This window comes from Panthera tigris, chromosome B2 (assembly GCF_018350195.1).
Source record: "Panthera tigris isolate Pti1 chromosome B2, P.tigris_Pti1_mat1.1, whole genome shotgun sequence".
NCBI lineage: Eukaryota > Metazoa > Chordata > Mammalia > Carnivora > Felidae > Panthera > Panthera tigris.
The window spans coordinates 133,147,146-133,171,856 of NC_056664.1; the positions used below are offsets into that span (position 1 = coordinate 133,147,146).

At 46.2% G+C, this 24,711-nt stretch overlaps 1 protein-coding gene across 2 annotated transcripts in view; it reads left to right on the forward strand.

Annotated features, from left to right (window-relative positions):
- The first annotated feature begins 327 nt into the window (after positions 1–327).
- UST (uronyl 2-sulfotransferase) overlaps positions 328–24,711 on the forward strand; it is a 301,922-nt gene continuing 277,538 nt past the window's right edge. For both annotated transcript variants that reach the window (XM_042987293.1, XM_042987294.1), the window contains exon 1: positions 328–788. In XM_042987293.1, the coding sequence (XP_042843227.1) occupies positions 542–788 (247 nt within the window). In that variant the 5' untranslated portion in view covers positions 328–541. The remainder of the gene's footprint in view (positions 789–24,711) is intronic.

The following is a 24,711-nucleotide window of genomic DNA, read 5'->3' on the forward strand; positions in this document are numbered from 1 at the left end:
CCGAGAGAAACCCGGAGACCCGAGCGCCGAGAGGGAGGGAAGAGGGAGGAGAGAGGGCCGCGGAGAGCCGGAGAGGGAAAGGGGAGGAGAAGAAGGAAAACCCCTGTCAAGGAGGTGGAGCGAGGCGACGGTGTCCGCCTCCCGTTCCTCCCTGCCGTCTTTTAGAGGAGTCTGAACAGGGACAAAACACACCGAGACCGACAGACACAAAGCCGGGGGGTCCACGCTGGCGCTGGAGGCGAGCCCCGGCGGCCGCGAGCGAGCCCGAGGCGCGGCGGGGCGCGGGGCGCGGGGGCGCTAGCGGGCGCGGGCGCGGGCCGAGCCGGGGCCGGGCACCTCGGCCGCTCGGGCCGCGGCGGCGGGGACCATGCCGAGGAAAGTCTCCTGAGCCCGGCAACTTCGGCCCCTCCCCGCCCCCACCCGGGCTGCCCTCGGCGCGGCCCTGCCCATGTGCAGCCGGCCGGCCGGGCTCTCCTCCTCGCAGGCGGATGGGTGACCTTTTCCTGGCACGGGCAGGCTGTGCGAGGCGGCGGAGCAGGCGATGAAGAAGAAGCAGCAGCATCCCGGCGGCGGCGCGGATCCCTGGCCCCATGGGACCCCTCTGGGGGGCGCCCCTCCGGGCCTGGGCAGCTGGAAGCGCCGGGTCCCCCTGCTGCCTTTCCTGCGCTTCTCGCTCCGGGACTACGGCTTCTGCATGGCCACCCTGCTGGTCTTCTGCCTGGGCTCCCTCTTCTATCAGCTCAGCGGGGGACCCCCTCGCTTCCTGCTCGACCTGCGGCAGTATTTGGGTAAGGAAGGGGGGCCGGGCGAGGGCGGCGGCGGCCGCGCGAACTTGTGCGGGGGAGGGGGGGAGGGGACAGGGGCGCGCCGGGGACTTGTGGCGTTGCGACCGCCCGCCGGCGCCCCGAGGCTCCCCAGGTGGGACGTCCGGGTGCCGGCTCCCTCCCGCGCGTCCGTGCGTGCGGCCGTCCGTCCGTCCGCCCGGAGGCGGCGGGCCGGGCAGGTACCCCGGGCGGGGCGCCGCATACCTTCCCCGCCTCTGTCCCCGGGTCCGGGGCGGAGTGCGGGCGTGTGTGTTTGTGGGTGTGTACGAGTGTGTGTTTTGTGGCCTGGAGGTGTGGGGAGCGGTGAGGGGAAGGGACAGTCCCCCTCCCCCCACCCCGTGGCATTGTCGGTGACCGTAGTCCTGTCTCGTGAGCACTCCGGGGGCGTGTGGGGGGTGGAGTTAGCTCCCCTCCCCGCTCGGTTCTGCCAGTTCTGCCCCGCGAGTCCCTCTCCTGCCCGCCGGCCTCCGTGACCCAGGGGCAGTTTTTGGGCCCCCGTGCTGACCCTGGGCTGGCTTGTCCTTCGGCGGCGGCGAGGGGGACGCGGGGAGGGGCTGCGTCCGGGGATCCGGGGCTGTTCGAGGGCCCCGGGTCAGCCTGGCCGGCAGTGTCGCCTGCTGTGACCCGAGTCTCTTCTGCGCTGCGTGCGTCTCAAGTCAGAACTTTTTTTTTTTTGGGGGGGGGGGTTGCCTTGCGCTCCGTGTCTTAGGAGCGAGGCCGCCCGTTTTTAGCAGAGGTGAGGAAAGGGTTGTGCGGCGAGAGGAGAGAGCGGCCGCAGAGAGAGGGCGTGACCCGCCGCTCGGAGCGGGCGCGGGGAGAGCGGTGCCAGAGCCGCGCGAGCGCACGCCCGGGTCCCGGCTCCGCGGCTGGCGCGCGCCCCGGTCCGGGAGGGGCCGAATCTCCACCCCCCGCCCCTGCCCGCGCGGCCCGGAGAGCTTTTGCGGGGGCGGGGGGAGAGGCTGGGGAGGCGCCAGCTCCCTGCCCGCGTCCGAGGTGATGAACCTGAGCCACCCGGCCAACCTCCGGCATCTGCCTGGCGCGAGCGGGTGCGCAAAGGGAAGCCTCTGGAGCGCTGGGCCGTATCGGGCCAAAGACTCCAGGGGGCTGGAAGCCTCCACACTTCCCTCAAGAGTCCCTGAGTCGCGGAAGCCACAGGTCTGGATAGCAGGCCGTTTTCGAAGGACAGGAACCACCTCAGCAAAGTGACAGATGGGTTGAAGCGTTTTGAAATAGAAACGCAGATAACAAGCATGCCCTTTCCACGCAGAGAAGCTCAGATTTTAAAAGGTACGCTCCTGTTTCGGTAGAAACTTGGGAGAACTCTGGTTTTGTAAGATGCTTTAGGGAAAATTAAAGGAAAACATTGTCCGAGCAGATTTGCAAATAACAATCCTCAGCATCAGGCTTCTTAGAAGATTGGGGGTAATAACGCACTTTTATTAGGGAGTCAAATCTTTTTTTCCCTGAGTTCTGCATTTTGGAGTCTCATGGAGACTTCACAGGGTCTCAGACACCTGCTAGTGCTACGAAGGTAACTTTTTCTTTCTTTCTCTCTTTTTTTTTTTTTTAACGTTTATTTATTTTTGAGACAGAGACAGAGCATGAACAGGGGAGGGGCAGAGAGAGAGGGAGACACAGAATCTGAAACAGGCTCCAGGCTCTGAGCTGTCAGCACAGAGCCCGACCCGGGGCTCGAACTCACGGACCGTGAGATCATGACCTGAGCCGAAGTCGGACACTTAACCGACCAAGCCACCCAGGCGCCCCCTTTTTTTTTCTTTTAAACCATCAACCATAATCCCTGTTAACTGGCACTGGGAAGTGGTTTTGAAGCTTAGGGGTCTGTAAAATCTGATAACGAATACTTTGTTGAAATTCCCTTCAAGCAAAATGTGGAGGCCAGTGGGGCAGGGAAAATACAGTGCATGGAGAAGGAAGACATCTGTGCTTAGTGCCCTCAAAGCAGTTGGCTTTAGGGAGGGCGCTCAAACTTCATGGGCCTCAGGTTTTTCATTAGTAGAGTTCCGGGCTGCACTAGGTTGTAGCTCAGACCTCCATCCAGCTCCTGAGATGTTGTGGTTCTGATACCCTTCTTGGGGACAGGAAAACCGGAGAGGAGGAAAGAACAGAGGCGACCCCGGGGGGTAAAATCAAGAAACTGTGACGTCTGGCACGTTAACCTTTTGAAAATTGAGCCCAAAGTGTGTTGTGCCCAGAATTGAATGCTTTCATCATATATTTCAAAAGATGAGGCCTGATAAATTTGGGGGCTCCGTTGGTAGAAGGGTGACTTCACTCTGGAACTGGGAAGGACTGATCGGTTGAACATTGCTGCTGTTAGTAACTCATCAGGAAGTTTCTGACTGACATGATGGGGTAAAAAAAAAATGACATCACTTCTGTAAACTGAAAATAGGATACCTTGGCCAAATTTGTTCCCTGTTGTTTTGTTGCATAAATATAATGACTTTGGGGAAGAGTGGGCTTGTGGTCTTTAAGAGGGTCTAAAATATACCCTTAATAATACAAGGCCAAGGTATCTGCAGAATACTTTCCCCTTGTTTCGTCCGTTCTACTATTCTAGTGTCTGTCAAAACAAAATTTGTGGTTAGTCAACATACCCTCTCAATTTCCTGAGTTAGCCAATTTTGGAGGCCAGTGTTTTCCTGAAATATAAGTCCAGATAAAGTGAAAATGTTCCAAATCAGAATAACATTTTAGCAAAAATTGTTGTCAGGGTGTTATTTTAATATACTTGTGTGCCATTATACATCTGACACAGAGTCTCTACTTGCTATTTATTGGCATTAATAACTGAACCTACCGTCTCGAATAGGTCTGACAACTTTGAACATATTGGATGTTCTCACAGTAGAGCCAGGAGATACGACCATTCACGATCAAAGCTAACATTGATTGTGTCTGGTCCCGTCAGTGCACATGCAGAATGAAATTGTATGCACATAGCAATGCTACAGGTGGGTTCGGTTGTTATTCCCATTTTTGATGTGGCAGAGATGAGAACACAGATTCACTGACTGGCCGAAGGACGCACAGCCCGTAGGCCAGACCTGAACCCAACTCCGTTTGGTTCGGGCGCCCACTGCGCAGCTCTCCAGTCAGCCAGGAGGCAAGTGCAGATCTCAAGAGCAGACTGGCTGAACACAGTCATACTTATTTGCGTAATTTCGCTTTCCTTTTCTTGCTACTTTTGTTCTGAACATCTTCAGGGGCCAGCAGAGAAGGGAAGTAAGTCAAGCAGCTGGTCTGCTCTTAGCTCCACCTTCCCGTGTTAATCCCCGTGTGCCACGGAACTCAGCTTTCGCAGAGCCACACAACTGGAGGTGATGGGAATTAGAATCTTAAATCCCCGATCTTTTGCCTTCCTTTAGCGATTTGTTCTTTGTCCACGCTAGTAGCTTTGCGTGTGTGGCCCTGGATCTGCAGCATCGGCATCACCTGGAACCTTGTTACAAATGCATCTGCTCAGGGCTCATTCCGGACCAATTGAATGAAAGAGTCTGGGCGGAGGGCCCAGCGCCCTGTACTTTAGCAAGTCTTCCAGGTGACTCTGATGCAGGCTGAAGTTCGAGAGCCATCGTTCCGGAATACAGCTCTACTTTCAGAAAGCCTCCTATATAGTTGAGCGAAAGACAGGAGATGAAAGAGAGGAGATTTACCGAGTATTTTAAAGGTGATGTGCGTGGTTTCATCTTTTACGTTTCGACTTTGAAAAATGCCTCTGCTTTGCCGCTTAAGCCTCATTGTTTCAAGGGAAAGACCAGCCAACAGCCGCAGCTCCAGCTGGCTTTAGACTCTCTGAGGTTAGGAGATGGATGGAATGGGGTGGAGCTGGTAACCAGAAGGAATAGTGGGGGAAGAAAGGGAAAGGAGGCAGCGATGATGCTTTCTCTTCCCACAGAAGCCAGTGGAACAGTTCTTTCTGGTCTGTTTTGGGAACGGGCAGAGTATGTTCTCCTGAAAGGTACTTTCTGCTGCAACACATTTGCAAAAAGGAAAGTAAGTTAGGGGGGTGGATCATGCAGGAATAACTGTGGCCTTGGTATTTTCTTTCTTGAAATGGGTAGAGGGAGAACACGAGCATACAGTGGGGTAAATGGATGGATTTAGCAAAAGGCTGTGCCTAAACTTGGCTACCATAGTCCTTCCAATTCAGTGAAATGCATTTTTGTGTTTTGAAGCAGCATTCAGACTTTGATTTGCTATGGAAAACAAATAAAAATCACATAAGATCTCCCCCCCCCCCCCCCCCCCAGAAATTAGGTTATGATACAGCCTCTGCCAGTAGCTTCATTACTTATGAGCTGTGGAAATATCAGAATCTTGGGATAACACTCGTTACACTGATGTAAACTGAATAAGCCAGATGGCTTACTACAGATCTTCTACAACTGGCAAACTCTAATGATTTATCATCAAGCCTTGGATATGTGATTTAGCCTTTATGGGAACTAAATTTGTTGGGTCGATCTCAAATTGACATGCTTTCCTTTCCATTTTTACGTTGTACTACTTTAACTGGAGATGTACCACTTCTATTTCAGTTTCCAGAGTTGCCAATCTTTATATATATTATATACGAGGATGGCAATTTCAAGTCAAAAGACGACAGAGAAAAAGATGGAACTGTGTTGCATTTGAAATTCTCTAAGTTTAAATGAATTTAAAGGAAAATGTCAAAATAGAGGTCCTGATCCGTTACAAAATCATTTCTTTAAACCTTACAAGTCAAATTTAATTTGTCTTCTGCACATCAAGCATGGTTTAAATATACTTTCGGGGGCGCCTGGGTGGCTCAGTTGGTTAAGCGTCCGACTTCAGCTCAGGTCACGATCTCACGGTCCGTGAGTTCAAGCCCCGCGTCGGGCTCTGGGCTGATGGCTCAGAGCCTGGAGCCTGCTTCCAATTCTGTGTCTCCCTCTCTCTCTGCCCCTCCCCCGTTCATGCTCTGTCTCTCTCTGTCTCAAAAATAAATAAACGTTAAAAAAAAAATAAAAAATAAATAAATAAAAATAAATATAGTTTGGGCCCCAGACAGCAATCTAGGAAATGAATGCATTGGATATAATGTTATCAATAGAAATTGTTGACAAAAAAACAAAATGGCATTCTTGTTCATAGCTGCAAATGTGTTTTATGGGGTTGGTTGGGGACACAGTAGCACTGTATTAGAAGAAGGACAGAAAATGGAATTCATTAATGGCAGACTGGTCAGTAAACACAGCACATGAATGGTGAAAAGCATCCTGCTTTGTAAACTATTTTTGCTGTAGACTAGTCTCAGTATGAATTGTTTGAAACCACATATAAATATGTATTATCTGGATACTGTCTTTCCTTAAATTCCCTGTCATCAACCCAGGTTTAAAACACTAGTTGGCTTTGTATTTGAGAAGCCAGAATGAAAGTGGTCAAGCTGTTTGGGTCCCGAAAGAGATAGTATCTTTTGCTTCCCCCGAGGAAGCTCTAGGCGCAGACACTGTCTCTTGCCTTGCAGCTGTCCTGAAGGGGAGCAGTGATGGACAATGAAAAGGCATCTTATCTGACAGATCCTGGCCGCTTGAATTGTTACGAGTTATCATTTGCTCTTTTGGGTTTTGTTTTTGTTTTTGAAAGATGGGAACACTTGACCGCAGGGAAATTTCGTCTTACCTGTATTGATTTTTATTTAGAGAAACTCAACTTTAAGCAGTGATGGCCATAAACCGTTTTATTTATTAGACCTGGGGACACAAACACTACTGTTTCACCCAAAACTCTGATTTGCAAAAATCAAAAAACCGTAGCAACTGTTGGGCAAGAAAATTCCAAATGAAGCACCTTTCACTATTGCTATTAAGTTTTTAAAACAGCTTTATCGAGATATAATTCAGAAACCATACGGGCCACACATTTAAAGTGTTTAGTAGTTTCGTAGTTTTCAGTATATTCATAGACAAATACAGCCATTATTCTAGTTGATTTTAGAGCACGAAGAGAAACCCTATATACCCTTTGGATGTCCGCTCCCTCCGCCATCTCCTCAGCCCTAAGTCACCAGTAATCTACATTCTGTCTCTGTAGATTTGCCTGTTCCGGACATCTCCTAGAAATGAGCCATATAATACGTGGTCTTTTGTGATTGGCTTCTTTCATTTGGCATATTGTTTTCATGACTCATTCACGTTGTAGCATGCATCATGCTCCCTTCCTTTTTATGGCTGAATAATATGCCAGTGGATATAGCACATTTTGTTTATTCAGTCAGGTGTTGATGGACGTTGGGGTTGTTTCTATCTTGCGGCTGTTGTGCATAGCGCTTCTACGAACTTTTGCGTGCCGTCTCTGTTTTAATACCTACTTGCTGTTCCTTTGGGTACGTACTCAGAAGCAGACTGCTGGGTCATATGGTAATTCTATGTTTAACTTATTACAGAACTGCCAAGCTGTTTTGCACAGTGGCTGTACCGGCGGCCATCCCCGCCAGCAATGTACGAGAGTTCCAGTTTCTCTACATCCTCACCAACACTTGTTCCTTTCCATTATTTTGATTGTAGGCATCCTAGTGCATGCGAAGTGTATTTTATTGTGGTTTTGTTTTGCATTTCCCTAATGATTAGTGACGACGAGCATCTTTTCGTGAGCTGGTTGGCCATTTGTGTGGCTTCTTTGGAAAAAAATGTCTCTTCACATCCTTCACACATTTTTGAACTTGGTTGTGTTTTTGTTTTGGGGCTTTAAGAGTTCTTTACGTATTCTGGAATCTAGACCCTTATCAGATGTATGATTTTGCTATTTGTTTTGAAGTTGCAAAAGGTGGTACTGGCTGAAACAATACTGTGGCGTATTGTTCTCTGTGTAACAGGTGTGCACCTTCTCAAGGAGCAAGAAAGTTTCCTTTTTAGTCACTTTCAAAGTGCTAATTACAGTGTCCGGGTATAGAATGAAATCTAAATACATTCCTAACAGTGAACGGAAGCAAGGATCTCTTCAAAAGAATCCTGGGGGTCTTGTTTGCAGTGATGAGGTATGGATTACTTTGAATAGGAATCCCTTTGGTTGTCTGCATTTAGTTCTCACGTATGTAAATTCTTGGATAGCCAGCATTTATCCATATTACGGATGTCTGAAGAGATTGCTGTGACTCATATGTGACATGTAAGTGAAGCCAGTTTTGAACAGCAGATTATAGTACAGTGGATGTGAGTATCTGTCTTGTATTTGCTCACTGGAATGGAACTGATGAGCTCAGCAGGGGAAAACATTTGGGTACATCATGTTCCTTATACAAGGTATTTACTACCAGGATACCAAGGAGATCTTGAGAATTCTCATAAAATTAGAATTCACGTGCAATTTGGTTGTTAATTCATGTTGTGGTGTAACATACAAGACAAACACATAGGAATTTACTAAATTCCCAGAATTTACAATTCCTAGAATTGTTTCTCTTTGGTAAATTAACTTGCAGGCTTTAGAAAGAAATATTACTTGGTTTTGTAAGAGCGTTAGACACTTTGGGTATGTTTGAAAAATAGGTGTTCTCAAAATGAGAAGCTTTAAGATAGATGCAGTCAGTTCCATGCTGCTTGGTAGAGGCTCAATTTGAATAATTTGTAACACTCACGTACTGAAAATCACAGGGGAGCCAGATAGCTGCTTAGTGTTGAGGGTATGCTTATACCTCCTGGTCTGTCTCAGGGTTTCTGTTAGTTGTCTGTAATTTCCCAAAGATAGCCACTGACTCATTTTTCTGGTCTCATGATGTGACTTTGCCTCTGCTATTGCCTCTCTGCTGGTGGTTTAGGAAGCTCAGATTCCAGTGATGATCTCCGAACTCCTGTAATTATTTCATGATCACGTCTGAAGTTGTGACATTCTGCCTTGTATTGTGATAGTTCATGGGCAAGCTCCTTGAAAGGAGGAAGCTTATTCAGTAATCTCCATCTCTACTTTGACACCTCTCCTGTGCCTCCTGCACAGGCCCTCAGTAACTATCTGTTGATTCAATATATTTGCTAAGCAGAATGTTCTTCACTAGGGTTCCACATCCTGCGTTGTTTGGTCTCTATTTTAAGTAGAGAACATGGGGAAGGGTGCCAGGAAAGACTTAAGCTCAGGTGATGTCTACAGCCTGTCTCTTCCTGGCTGTTTGAAGCATATGTTCCAAGCAAAGATGTTAAAACCACTATGACATATAGTTCTGTAAAGATTTCCTCCATGCATGGGGATAATTGTTCACCTCTTAAGAACACCTGAGGTCAATCTAGAGCTTTGCATATAACTAGAATGCAGACTTTTTGTTTCTTGTCATTTTCCTGAACCCCGACCAGTTGCTTTGGGAGTCTGCAGATAGTTTATTTCTCTCCCTAAGCTGGTGTCTTTTCCTTACATAGCGATTTGTGTTAAATTAGCTAGTACGTTTCAAGCATGACTTTTTGTCTTTAAGGAGATGAGACCAAAAGATGATGTGGTTTTTGAAATTGTGAGCAAATGGATTTTAACATAGAATGGCAAAATGAGAAACTATAAAATCAGGGCTCAGTGCACAAACCCATTGACCCTTGTTTGATGAAAGGTATTGAATAACCTTGAAGTCATAGCTTTGGTTAAGCAACCCTTCATTCACTCATTGATGGGTGATTTAAGTAATTATTTACATTTAGCCGTATTGCATTTCTGGAAACACCATTGATTTTTTTTTTTTTTCCCTAGCTCAGTGAGTATGAGTTTCACAGTCTTGATGAAAATAAAAATGGAAGTATTCTGAAACATACAAATTCTTTTGTTCAGTCATTCAGCAAATATTCATGGAAGGCTTGGGAGCCAGAAGCATCAGACATTAGAAAGAATATAGGTTTTAGAGCAGAGATTTTTTTTTTCATAATTTTTTTTACTTATCTTTGAGAGACAGAGAGAGACTGAGCATGAGCAGGGGAGGGGCAGAGACAGAGGGAGACACAGAATCTGAAGCAGTCTCCGGGCTCTGAGCTGTCAGCACAGAGCCGATGCGGGGCTCAAATCCACAAACCACGAGATCATAACCTGAGCCGAAAGTGGACGCTCAACCGACTGAGCCACCCAGGCACCCCCTAGAGAGAGATTTTGATGTAAATCCCAGTGCGACTCACCAGCTGGGAGAACTTGGGCAATTTTCTTAACTTCTCTGAACCTCAGGTGTTTTGATCCGTATGACGGGATTGATAAGTGCTGTTTTATAGGATACTTACCTGACCCACGGCCTGGCATTTGAATTCAACAAATGTCAACTTTATCACTTTGTTCTTCGCTTCTCTCAGAGTCCCCTCTCTTCTGGCAGGAAAACCTACATTCTTGGGGACGCACGCTTGTACCAACACCCATGCTGGTGATACATGTAGACTCATCCCTGGCTTGGTTTCCAGTTGAAAGCAGCAGTCTAACCAGGCAACACGAAAGTATTAAACTAGTATTCCTGTGGCTCATCTTGTCACCCTCACCCTCCGATTCGTGGGGGCTCGTCAACGGCTGGCAAGGTCCAGTCACTTGCCCTGTTAATTAGACACACAGGAACCTTCCAGTTTCTTCCTTCTGCTTGCTTCCTAGACACAGTCTTGAAAGAACACATTCTAGGCACGGTGTGCTTTTCTCTGTTTTGAATTTATCCACGCTTTCTCCCCCTGCATTCGCAAAATAAGAACAGTTGTGCGGGGGGGGCGCATGGTGCAGCCGACTGTCTGGGATGGCCTGCTCTTTGAGAATGGCACTAGTGGCCTGTAGCTACGCCCTTTCAGACAATCAGAATGCCAGGCACACACTGTGACAGGTAGGAGGGCTTCTCCCATGAGAGATGGAACCACCATGCCCAGCGGTACGGTCACTTGCTTTTCTCCAGTTCCTACTTGTCTTCTACTGGAAGTCACGGCCAGAGTGGTGAACCCAAGTCATGGACAATGCCTTTGCCCAGAGGCAGGTGAACTTGCCTCTGTTTTCCATCCTCTCTGCTTCTTCATGTTGTCAGGACCTTCCCAGCCTTGGGTGGGCGCCGGGCACGTGAGAGCCACAGGCCATTACTCTCTGCCGTAGCTGGTCACCCAGTTCCTTGAGAAGTTGAAAGCAAATGCGAATTCACATCGTTGAATAGAAAGTTAAATTTTGTTTGGAAAAGCCATGACCTTGCAGTTCCAGCGCAGAGCTTCCTGCTCTGACACGAGGGCTGTTTGACGTGAATGCCTTTGTGCTGAATAAGCAGTGGCAAAGCCATGCAGGTTGCTGGGAGGGATATGGGACCTGGTTCTGGAAGGGTCCCCCAAATAGTTCGGTGGTCGGTGCTCTTAAGTCACATGAACCTCCTAGGCTTAGGTTTCCTCACCTCTAAAATGAAGACGTTTGATTAGGTCCATGATTCTCCATTGTTTTTCTTTCATACGACCCCCATCGTCAGCAGTGTGTCCATATTGCCTTGATGGTTTGTCTGGGACTGTGTCCCAGTGGCCGGGACTGGGACAATGGGGTGGATTTGGGGTTCTTCAAAGAGATTCTCTAGGTGATTTTTACATGTAGCCCCAGGAGATGCTGCTGCTTTTCTCTTTAGAATCACCGCATTTGGTGTTTTCTACGGGCCTGTCTACTCTTAAAATCTTGTGAAAGAGATAAGAAAGTCCTTTCACTCTAGCAACTGAAATTATAAGGCTATTTCCTTCGGTACCAAATGCTTATTTAAAAGATTGTAAAAGTCAAATGACTAAGGCAAGTAGAATGCACAAAAACTTGTTTGACCATTATTTCCAAAATCTGCATCATAGTCTTTTTGGTTTTGTTTCGTTCGTTTGTTGTTTTGTCTTCATTAAAATTGGCAGCGTGTTTCTCCATCATCATCAGTTTGCCACAGCCTATCCGGGCAATAGTGGGAGAATCTTGCTCCAGAAACTACGGGAAGCAGAATATCCCTAGGAAGGCAGAGAGAGAGAGAGAGAGAGAGAGAGAGAGAGAGAGAGGAAGCAGACTAAGATATGTCTTTCCAGAATTCAAAATCTAACAATGCGATAGGAAGAAAGAAGGAAGACACATAGGAATAAGAAGCTGTGTTGTTCAAAGGAGACTCTCAGCCCCGCCCGGCTCCCTGCCGCTGGATGTCCTGTTGCCCTGTGGACAGCTCCAGTGACTGAGGGAGTGGTTTGCCGTATGATGAGCTACTTCTGGGTAGCTTCACTCTGCCTCTGCTAGTTCTTCTGGGAGTTACACAGAATAGTCCATTGAACTGCATCATCTTTCAGAGGACTGAAGATAGGAAGATGATTGTCTTACCCCCTCCCCACGTGAATATTGTCCAGAAAAATAGATGTCTACTCTATTTTAGCTCCTCATCTGAAGTCATCTTCAGCACAGAAAGCACAAATAGCAAAGGGAAGAAAACGACTGTACAAGTAGAACCTTCGGAACAATGGCACCCCGTAAGCAAGGCAAAAGACCCAGACTGGGGACAGATGTTTCTCTAGGAAACGAGACGAATATGCAGTCTTTAAGTGGTCAATGAATCAATAAAGAAGAGAAACACTTTGTGAGATAAATGGGCAAAGAATATAAGCAGGCAGCTTGTAGGAGAGGAGACACAACTGGCCAGTAAGCAATTCGAGAAGACTCAATGATCTTCACTCTCTTAAGCACCTTCACCCCTTTGCCTCTGTGGCCCTTCGCTGGCCCGTAGAACTGAGGAAGCTTCCGGTTCCCTCCATCTGTGAGCCTGCTTTGCAGAGAGGAGTCACGATCAGAAGCGTCTCTCTTCCAACCTGTCCTCTTTTGAGAACGACTGACACATCTTCCACCGTTCTGTCCTTATGACAGGTGAGTGGATCCGGCGGGCGCTCTCGGGAGCCCCGACTCGGGCCCTGAATGAGGAAGTCTCGCTGCGGTCTTGATGCCACATCTGTGCTGGGTGGTCTGCTCACTGAGACGCCCTTCTCCCCACTCAGAACTGCAGCCAGCGAACCGCACACAGTTAACACACAGCAGCGCCCGCGCCCCGCGCCCTGCCTCTCCGTGGCTTTGCTGAGTCCGTAAGAAGCAGAGGGCAGAAGGAACTGATGCCGCGCTTAGGATGCAGCACCTTGCCTGGAAGTATTTTCTCGATATCTGGGAAAACAAGTGGAACTGACTCATCTGGATGGAGTTCTACGGAAATGTGACTGCAGATTTCTTGCGATTTCATTCTGCTTTAGTGTCAGAATTCATCCAGCGATGTGCCAGCGAATGTGTGTAAAATCACATACAGATTTAGACACCCGAAGAGGAAGTTATTTTTACCAGGGCGGGGAAGGAAACAGAAAGTGCCGGTTGGCAGAGACGTTGGGGCAGGGCCGAGCGGGGAGGTGAGGTGTCTGCGTGACCGGGGTGTGGGGACGCTCGTGTCTCCTGTCTTGCCAGACTGGCCTGGGGGCCGAGGTGTGGTCCTCTCTGAGCGGGTCAGCTGAGGAGGGCCTATGCCGGAGACCTGCCAGGGGAGAGTGTTGGCCTCACCTCAGAATAGGATGCCAGATGCAGCAGTTGTGAGGTGAACATTGGTCACTCCCGAGACGCGTCGTGCACTCTCCAGTTCCGCAGGAGCCCCGCTCCCAAGATCTGCCCAGGACACAGACGTGAAAATGGAGCAAAGCGTTCTGGAAAGCCACACAGATATAAAAACCAAATGGCGCAGCGTCTTTATTTTGCTTCACCAGATGACAGGAGTGAGGCCGTATTATTTTCTTTGCTCGTGCTTTTCCCAATTCCAAAGGCTGCTCTTGTTTGCTTGCCCAGCAGAGATCCGAGGCCTTTTGGAGTCTGAAGTATTTGTGGTTATGTTCTCCTAGTCATGCTGTGAGATGAAGAGGTTCCCAGAAATCGAAGGGAGGGAGAGGGAAGTGTTTGTCAGCATCCAAAACCTCTCTTTATTGCCCTTTACCCTGGGGCAGAGGATATCTAGAGTTAGCATTTCGCGATAATGCTGGAATCTCATAAGCTTGCAGTTTGATCACAGACTTCTCCAGTGCTTTTGGAAAATACTTTATTCAAGCATTCTTGTGCCTTGCTGTCCTGTTCCTTATGGCCGGGGAGGGGTGTGTAAGTTCCCTCTCTGTGCCTGGGTTGTGGGATGCACACAGTTATGGAGGTGCCGGTCTTTCCGACCTGAACTTGGGCATAGAGAGTGTGGGTAGCATGTCAATAGGTGTGCTGCCCTAGCTTGGAGGGAGAACATACTAAAACACGTTTGGGTGGGTGCCTGGGTGGCTTAGTTAAGTGACCGACTTTAGCTCAGGTCATGATCTCCCGGTTCGTGGGTTCGAGCCCCGCCTCGAGCTCTGTGCTGACAGCTCAGAGCCTGGAGCCTGCTTCGGATTCTGTGTCTCCCTCTCTCTCTGCCCATTCCCCGCTCATGCTCTGTCTCTGTCTCTCTCTCAAAAATAAATAAACATTACACACACACACACACACACACACACATACTTGGGTTACCAAGAGGGCTTCTGTTTTAGTGTTGCATTTCTTTCACGGCATGATGCATTGCTGTTTGAAAACACAGTCCCCTTTGTGCAGAATTTTTACCCTGGCCACGTCGTTGGAATGATAGGTGATCTTTTGTTAATTTTAGAGTAAGTCTTGCCCACAAGGCTTACACTTCATGGGAGTTTCACATCGATGAGCCTTAAGAGGATCAAAGAACATGTGTTTCCCGATTGCTTCTGCCTGCCCACCCTCCTTCACATTCAGCTTGGCAGTTGCCCTCTCTTGCTTCTATCTCATTCCTTCAACAAATGTTCATCCAACTCCAGCGAAGTGCCAGGTGCTGGAGATAATGTGACCAATAACACTGCACTCACGGGGCTGTAGGGGCAGAGAACGGCTGAGGATCAGTGTAGGGAGTGATAAACAGGGGCCTGTGAGAAGCTACCGGAAGAGAGTAGAAGCAGGGGTTATTTGTGCCTGGCTGTGGTGAGGCTGGCGATCTCTTTGGTTAAGGGTCTGTCTATGCCAGTCTCAAACTCTCAAGTCTGGCTGCACGATAGAATTACCCGGAGGGCTTTGGAAAATGCTGATTTTCATTCATTGGGTCCGGGTGGGGCTTGGGCACCTGTGCGTGTTAAAAGCTCCCAGGTAATTTTGGTTCGCGGCCAGGGTGGGGAACCGCCGTAGCAGATGCAGGGCGCTGCGGTTTGGTGTGTGTATGAGGTCTTCTTCCAGGGGCTGTTCAGGGGTGCTTCACTTCATTTAAATCTTTTATTTGGTTGTGACATAACACTTCAGCTTTTGACTTCTTAGAGCAGCTCTTCTCAAACTTTAATGGCATTCATATCACCTGGGGATTCGTTCAACTCTAGATTCTGGTATAGTGTGGGTCTCAGGTGGGGCCAGGGATCCTGCACTCCCAACAAGCTCCCGGGTATCACCAGCACTCTGCTTAGAGGATCACACTTTGAGGAGCAGGGTCTACACTGTATCCTTCGTAGGAAATAATCGATACTTGTAAACAGACCCATGAGTCAAGGTATAGCCCCGCCCACCAAATATTGGTGCATTGAAATGTTTCATGGCATTCTTTTAAATTGAATTTTCATTCACCCATTTGATTGTTCGAATTTTAAGAACACGAGGTGTTTCTTAAGGGAGAATCACACATTTGCATGATTCAAATTTAAAATGCCTTTTTTTTTTTTTTCTTTTCTTTTAATCTCTGTTATACACAGTATTGAAGCATAGGCTGTTTGGAGATTTGTGACCGCACAGATTTTGACCTCATGTCAAGTTCATTAATAAGCATCAGAAAGGAAGCAACTGGTCCTGGGTATGAAGTTTCCTCAAATAGTTGTTGGCAGATTCTTGCACCGTTTTAAATTCTGATGTTGAGGCATAGTATCAGAATTCATTGCCAAGTGCCCCTCTTATCCAAATATTCCTGGTGGAATTTTTTTGTTTTGTTTTGTTTTGTTTTGTTTTGTTTTTTATGGCCAGGGCAAATAATTGGATGCAAATAGAGCAAATAATGAGAATGACTTGGTGTAATGCTTTAAAAACACACATTTTAAAGAAATATTTAAAACCATGAATATGTGCTCATTGTAGGAAACTGGAAAATATAGAAGCACAAAGAGGAAAACAAAAGGCACACGAATTGCTTTACTCACGACTGCTTTGGTTTGGTCACGTCTTCCTCCCCTGTGCGGTATCCCGGAAGCCCTACCTCTTCAAACCTTTTTCTACAATGTCGGTTTTCATGGTCACAGAGTATCTTGTGAGTGTGCCGTGGTCCCGTTAGTAGGGCCTTTTTCATAGGTAGCCTCTTTCCTGTTTTTCAAGCTTCTAGGTGCAGCTATGATGAACATCGTTCAGCTTTTGTACTCTTGTCTCCTTCCCTGGGATGAATTCTTAGGCTTGGAACTGCTGGATGAAAGTGCATGCTCTTAGGACAGGTGTATTTCAGCAGCAGTCTGCAACCTGTTGTGCTTATGCTCTTATAAGCACTGGCTATAATATTATAAAACTCTTCATGCGTTCGATTGGTGAGAAGTGATCTTCTTAAGCCTGTAATTCCCATTTGCTTGCATATTAGTGACTCCGAACAATTTGACTGTGTTTATGAGGCATGTTTCTTCTTTGGGGAATGACAGTTTTACCCTTCCCCATTTTTTCTATGTGTTCTCCTTTCTCTTATCATTTGTAAGAGTTCATTTGTAATAATCTCCTGGCTTTTCTTTGCCCTGTAGTTTTTTTTTTATTATTATTTTTAAAGTTGTTGATTTATTTTGAGAGAGAAAGCGAGCACAAGCAGGAGGGACAGAGGGAGACAGACAGAGAGAGAGAGAGCAAGAGAAAGAGAGAGAGAAGACACAGAATTCGAAGCAGGCTCCAGGCTCCGAGCTATAAGCACAGAGCCCAACATGGGGCTCGAACTCATGAACCATGAGATCATGACCTGAGCTGAAGTTGTACACTTAACCAATTGAGCCCCGCCCTGTAGTTTTTTAAAATCGGTACCTTTTATTTTTCCTGTGCACTAATTAACCGTCTTCCATTTATTATTTTTTTCTTTGCTTTTATGTTTAGAAAGGCCTTACATCCTGACATCAAGTACATAGCCTGTGTATTTTCTTCCAGTTCATTTGTTATTTTATTATTTCATTCACTTTCTCACCCTTTTTGGCAATTATTTTGGTGTAAATTAACTCGATTTTGCAAGCCTAGCTGGAGAAAAAGTCGTCATACTTGAATGCTGTCATTCTTGAACAGTAAATTAATTTTTCAAACATCAAGATGAACTGATTTGACCTTAATGCTTCTTAGAGGATTCGAAACCCCATTTGCCATTTAATCCTACACTTTTGGGGGCAGGAGGGATTTCAGAGGCCCTCTGGTCCTTCTCTGTAGCACTGGAACCTATGGCTAGGCCTCTTCTCCTTCTGTTGCCTCTGCAGCTGTACCTGTGGGTGTAGGTCCCTGATCCCCAGCCCCCGCAATTATTTCTGGACAGAACTTTCTGTGTCAGCGGATTGTAGAGTTGCCAGCATTCAGGCCAGGCAGACACGACCACTCTCCTTGCCTGCCCTGAGTTGCTTGGTTGCAGGATTGGACAAATTTATAAATCTGAGCCTCTTGGATTCTTACTGGGTTTCAAGCTAAAAATGAGCCTCCCGGCAGCCACATGCACGCCGTTCAGTTTGGCTGGAAACTTAGCTGAGGGCGATGGGTTAGCTCCTGAAGGTCAGCCTGGCTCTAGGACCAGCCCTTTGCAGCATCTTGGCAATGGGGACAGCGCTCATCGTAACGCTATTTTTATAAGCAGCTAGATGACAATAAGTTATTCAGTTCCCGTGGGTTGTTATTCTTTTACATGTTTATGAAACTCAAGGGATCACAATTTGAAAACACGGACATTTAAAGACCAACCATATGGTCTAGCGGAGCTAAATTTTCTTTTCAGGAAATCGTGTTGCGACTGTGAACTTGCCTGTACCGGGATGTTGAGTATCTCAGGAGGCAGCGTAGTGTAACTAGAGCATTGGGCTCCAAATCAGAAGTTCTCTGTTTGAGTCCTGGCATTGCCACTGTGCCGCTGTGTGACCTTGGGGAATTCACTTAAACTCTCTGAATCTCCTTTAGAGGGACTCTTTCTGTTCCGGAACAACCACCACCAGCTTATAAAGAGAGTGCTGTCTGGTACTCTGCAGCCTGGAATACTATGAAAATTTGCATTTGTAATGCCTGCTAATACACATCTTCATTTTAGTTTTCCAGGCAGAAGCCTGATCAGAGCTCCAAAGTGTAGGAGTGAGGGTAGGAGTTACTTACTGTGGGATGTGTGTGTGTTTTGTCTTCAAACAAACAAGCCCATTAGAATTCTGCCTTTAGGCCTTCACACACAGTAGTTATTTGCTGTGTAGAGTTCTGCTCTTTCTGTTATAGTGTTTTGCATGAAGAAGGCCTCCTAAGATAATGTAAATTATGTTTTAATCTTTTGGATATTTTTACACTTTCCCTGTTGTCCTAAAGGACTAAACAAAGAGTTTTCTGTATGTCCTAAGGCCTCTGGCCATTTCACTTTAAGTTGCAAAGAACAGTTTGATGAGTGAGAGTTCTTTTTGTGTGTGTGTTTATTTTTTTATTTATTTAAAAAAAAAATTTTTTTTTTTTTTTAACATTTATTTATTTTTGAGACAGAGAGAGAGAGAGCGTGAACAGGGGAGGGGCAGAGAAAGAGGGAGACACAGAATCCAAAGCAGGCTCCAGGCTCTGAGCTGTCAGCACAGAGCCCGATGTGGGGCTCGAACCCACAGACCGCGAGATCATGACCTGGGCCGAAGTCAGACGCTTAACCGACTGAGCCACCCAGGCGCCCCTGTGTGTGTTTATTTTTGAGAGAGAGAGACAGACAGACAGACAGACGGAGGATCCGAGGCAGGCTCTGTGCTGACAGCAGCAAGCCTGATGTGGGGCTCGAACTCACGAACTGTGAGACCATGACCTGCGCTGAAGTCGGACGCTCAACTGACTGAGCCACCCAGGTGCCCCCGACGATTAAACGTTCTAAAACACCCTGTGATCATTTAATAAGTTTTTACTTTTTTCAATACTGTTTTCAAAATTTGTGTCCCGGAGACTCAAAAACTCTCCAAAGAGCTAGTAGTCTAGTCTCCGATATGGATGTATAGCTTAATCATTTTCATGTATATTTGTGCTACTAGAGATTCATCCATGTGCTTGGGGAGCACAGGGGAGGGAAAAATTCGTACAAGAGGGCTTCCTGGAAGAGATGGCACCTGAGCTGGGTGTTGAAGTGTAAATAGGAGTTTGCTGGGCAGAGAGGTGGGAACAGGGCATTTCAAACAGGAAGAGAACAGCGCTTGCAAGGGCCAGCCAGTGGGCAAAATCGTGGTGCCTTTGGGTCCTCTGAGCAGTACAGGGTGGCTGGCGAGAGACTGTGGCAGGGGGATGGGGGGGAGGTTTGCTGCAAGGGAGGCTCCTACGGGAAGACAGTAGATGGTGAAGGAACCCATGCATGTTACACTAACTGGCCGGCGGCGAAGAAACCACTGAACGGTTTTAAGACAACAGAGTGATCGCAGCTTTGTTATTCATGAAGATAACTCTGGAAACAGAACACCATGGAAAAGTCTAAGCGTGGGTCTGGCATGGTCTTCAGGTTTGAATAGCCTTTGAAGTTCATAGAGTAGTACTTGCCCAAGTATTATCACACCTGCTTTTTTACTCCCGTGCGGCGGGTGTTAAGCTCACTTTGCAGATGAGGAACCTGAGTCCAGAGATGCATGAAAGGCTGCGAGTGGCCCAGCTGGTGACATGGGGAGAGGAGGTGTTCTGTTTCCGGTCCAAGTCGGCTCAGGCCCCAGGGATCTCTTCCTCTTTACTGCTTGCATATGGAGGCAGATTTCAACAAAAGCACCAAAGTATTTTTCTGACTCTTTTAATGAGAACTTTCAAAGTGGTTTTAATCTTGATAAAGAAAGTTTGACAGGAAAACCAACTTAATTCTTACCCTGCAGGTATTTATTTAGTATAATAGATTCACATCGCTTTGCCTCCTTGCCACTATTTTCCTGTTATGGTAGCGTTCTACAAGCTGATGGTTTATTTTCTCTGATTAGCTAAAATGGGAAGAAAAATCCCCACTGCGTTTTTATTAGGATAGGCTATATCGTATCTTGAGTTTATGTTTCATTTTTTTCCGTAACTTCGATTATGCCATTTTGTCATAGATGAACTTAGCATTTAGGCTGTAATTTCTCACTGTTTTAAAAATGATTGTTCATGGAGGATGGCAGGCTTACTTTCTCTGTAGCCTTATGGAAGATTCTTTTTTTTTTTTTAATTTTTTTTAACGTTTATTTATTATTGAGACACAGAGAGACACAGAGAGTGTGAGCAGGGGAGGGGCAGAGAGAGAGGGAGACACAGAATCCAAAGCAGGCTCCAGGCTCTGAGCTGTCAGCACAGAGCCCGATGCAGGGCTCGAACTCACAAACTGCAAGATCACAACCTGAGCTGAAGTCAGTCGCCCAACCAACTGAGCCACCCAGGTGCCTGCCTTATTGAAGATTCTTTAGGGATGACTCCACTTATGTCTTGCCTTGTGTCCTGTATGCTGGGGCTGTTGATCTTAATTTTTTTTTTTTTTTTTTTTTGAGAGGGAGAGAGTGGCAATGGGAGAGACAGAGAGAGAGAGAGAAGGAGAGAGCGAGAATTCCAAGCAGATTCCATGCTCAGTGCAGAGCCTGACGCGGGGCTTGATCCCATGACCTGAACCAAAATTGACCTTGCATTTTGAGTGTAGCTTTTTATAAAGCTGTTCGCCCATCTAACCCCTGCTGGGGGAAACTCTGACCTACCTGTGCTGTCACCTGCTCTGCGAGCTTTCAGGCAAAATGCTCTGGTCATTTTGTTTGTGCTTCTTTTGGACCAGAAGCAGGTTTCTAAATCTCTAATCTTGTTAAAGCACAGTTGGAGGAATGGGAACCAGGTTACAAAAAAATTGAACTGTGCTGATTGTGATACAAGGGTAGGTAGTCCTTAAAGTGGCCATTCGAGGGGCGCCTGGGTAGCTCAGTTGGTTAAGCATCTGACTTCGGCTCGGGTCATGATCTTGCAGTTGGAGAGTTTGAGCCCCGCGTCGGGCTCTGTGCTGACAGCTCGGAGCCTGGAGCCTGCTTTAGATTCTGTGTCTCCCTCTCTCTGCCCTTCCTCACAGATACTCTGTCTCTTTCTTTCAAAAATAAAGGTTAAAAAGACAAATGGTCATTTGAGCACTTGAATGGCAGTACATCTTTTTAGAGAAGAGGTAAAGGATAAAAAGGTTAAGTGGGTGCTCTGTGCCCGAGCCTGGCTAAACTTGCCCAGGGTCTGGCACTTACTGGGTGATCTATGTTTATTAAGGTAATTATAAGATGTACCTGGAGGGACAGAGTTTTTGTGACTGTACATTAAATATATATCTGAGGGGCTCCTGGGTGGCTCAGTCGGTTAAGCGTCCAACTTCAGCCCAGGTCATGATCTCACGGTTTGTGAGTTCGAGCCCTGCATCAGGCTCTGTGTTGACAGCTCAGAGCCTGGACCCTGCTTCGAATTCTGTGTCTCCCTGTCTCTCTGCCCCTCCCCCGCTCTCATTCTGTCTCTCTCTGTCTCTCAAAAATAAATAAACATTAAAAAAAAATTAAATATATATCTGAATTTTCCGGAGGCCAAGGCAAAAAAGGAATAAAATGTGTCATGTTGTCTTTATCTGTATAAGAAACATACTTGCTCATTGGGAAAGGGTGGCCTCTCTTTTCCTACCTTCAAATTATAGGAGAAATTTATTTGATCTTAAAAGTATTATATTGGACAATATCTCCTACAGTATTTTTTTTCCCCCAGAAAATGACCTGTTCTTCATGAGACTGTGTCGTACATCAGCCCTTGGTGAAAGTGAAAAGCATGGTATAAAATCACAGGTCAGCAATTGCATTTCCTTGGGGAGCTGAGCTGTTTAAGTGTCTCGTCTGTTTAGTTTAGGTGTCTTGCTTTTCAGTGAGTTTATGTGTTGAGAAAACACAGAGCAATGGGTATTGCCCATGGCCCTGATTGTTTTTCCTCAAGTATCAATTTCTTCAGCCTCGTTTTTGGCAGGAACAGGAGAGAAGTTGGGTGAATGATGTTAAGTGCTGAGGTGCAGAAATTCAGGGTGGGGTGAGTTTGCATTCACCTTCCCTCATCAGACATCCCATCTGGGATCTGCTGGGCCTGGGGAAGGGTCGAGCCTTGGGCGGGACCCTCATGGAGTCTCAGCATTGTTCCTGATCTGGTAGCTGAGATCTGGGCCAGAATCTTTCTGAGAGAGAGAAATTCTGAATAAACACATTTTGAATTTTTTTTAATGTTTATTTATTTTTGAGAGAGAGTGAGAGAGAGAGAGAGAGAGAGAGAGAGAGAGAGAGACAGAGCATGAGCAGGGGAGGGACAGAGAGACAGGGAGACAGAGAATCCCAAGCAGGCTCCAGGCTCTGAGCTATCAGCACAGAGCCTGTTGTGGGGCTCAAACTCACAAACTGTGACATCACGACCTGAGCTGAAGTCAGACACTTAGCTGACTGAGCCACCCAGGTGCCCCTGAATAAACATATTGTGAATCTTCTTAACACTTGATCCCTTGAAGGACTCTTTTTGTTTTTTTAATATCTAATATACTTTCACTTGTCAATGAGAGAACGGAATTCATTTTACTGGCTTTTCTTTTGTGCCTTTTGAAATAGTAATAATAATAATGTGGGGCACCTGGGTGGCTCAGTTGGGTAAGCATCTGACCTCGAATCAGGTCATGATCTTGCAGTTCCTAAGTTCGAGCCCCACATTGGGCTTTCTGCTATCAGCACAGAGCCTGTTTGGGATCTGACTCCTTCTCTCTCTGCCCCTCTCCCACTCACATATGCTCTCTCGCTCTCAAAAATAAACATTAAAAAACTAATGAAAAAGGGGTACCTGGATGGCTCAGTCGGTTGAGAGTCCGACTTCGGCTCAGGTCATGATCTCATGCTTTGTGAGTTCGAGCCCCGTGTCAGGCTCTGTGCTGACAGCTCAGAGCCTGGAGCCTGCTTCAGATTCTGTGTCTCCCTCTCTCTCTGCCCCTCCGCTGCTCGCAGTCTGTATCTCTCTGTCTCTCAAAAATGAATAAACATAAAAAAAAATTAAAAGAACCTGATGAAAATAATATTTTCCAATTCAGCAAACTTTTATTAGTCTTGCCATGTTTTAGGCACTCTTGAATACATGGTCTTACAAAAATGTATGAGGAACTTTGAAAAAAAATAAAGGATATTGTGAAATGAATTATAAAGTACATAGTGATAATTTCCATATCTTTTAATTTCAGTTAATATTAATGTGAATTAGAAATGGGCATTTTTTTCCCCTTTGGAATAAGACGACATGCATACTAACAGTCTAATTATTTTTCAGATGTAAATGGAAACACCATAAGTCTGTTTTACACACATACATGCAAATACAGACACATACAGCATGGATTTTTTAGTACACTGGGAAAGGCAAATTCAAGTCCTTTTTATTGGGTGATGTTTTGTTTAATTAATTTTTACAGGACATACATAGACATTTTATTTATTTTTACCTTTTGAAAGGGACAATATGAGGGAGAGATGTGACAGCAGATTTGTGAACTTGCACCAAATGCTGGGCGTAGGTTCTGTGGCACCTCAGAATAGGGTTTTACACAGCTTTGGCCACTGTGCACACAAAGACTCTCCAGGGGGTACGGAGCAGGGATTGTCAGAGAGAATCAAATTCTCGGTTGTCAACTGCCCAGTTATTCTTTCCTCAAATTGATCTCCCTGAGAACTTTCCATGCTGGCTCTCCTTTCCCACTAGCTCACCCCCAGGCCCTCTGCCTTTCCCCACTCTGCAGAGAGGTTTGCCTGAATCGCACTAAGCTGGGGGCCAAACACTGCCAGGTGCTTATGGAAGGACGCAGAAGGCTGGTGCTGTGAGTAGTGAAGGTAACCAAATCCTTTTGTAAATCAGGTGGTTTCAGTTCTATGCTTTCAACCAAAGTGAAGGAGTTCAAGTTATCAAGGAATCAAATCATTCATCATTCAAGGAATCAATGATCTCTTCCGGTAGGGGATCAACAGATTACCGTGGGATCTTAGAAAGACATGAAAAAGAAGTGAGTGACTATAATAGAACTCTCCAGTCTCTATCTACTAATCTGTGTGAACGAGGTTTCTCAGCGTTCATATTATTGTTAAAAAGAAAAATAGGAATAGAATAAACGCATCTCATTTAAGTTTTACTTTGGCTTTTTAATCATTATTTGTGAAATTTGTAAAAATCTTTATGCCGTCTTGATCAGTCGTGAACCAATGGTAATTTTAATAATAACTCAGCTCAGAATATATTTTTTGTACTATTAGAGCATTATGGTCACAGGAAAATTTTAAAAAAGGAATTTCAGTTTGTATACATTTTTGTTATATAAAATAGAATGGAATGATGGAACATATTCTCAAACATAAAAATACATTCTGTTAGAACAAAAATTTGGGGGTGACATGGAATGATGATACAAGTTACTGGAGAAGAATGAGTGAATGGAAGAAAAGTCTGTTAATTCCTCCCTCCTCCCCTTCCTTCCTTCATGATGGTTTTGCCTCTAATGAGGATTACATTTTCCTCTAATGAGAATAACTTAAATATACCTGTGTTACCCTCTCCCACTCTCTCCTGGTCTCCCCCCTGCCTAGGTAACTAGTGTTCTGAATCTTGAATTTACTGTTCTCTGCCAGTTTTCATGGGGCTTGAATACTATACAAATCTAAGCTTTTTTTTTTTTTTTTCCTAAGGAAAAAGAATAAAAAAATAAGGAGTTAAAAAT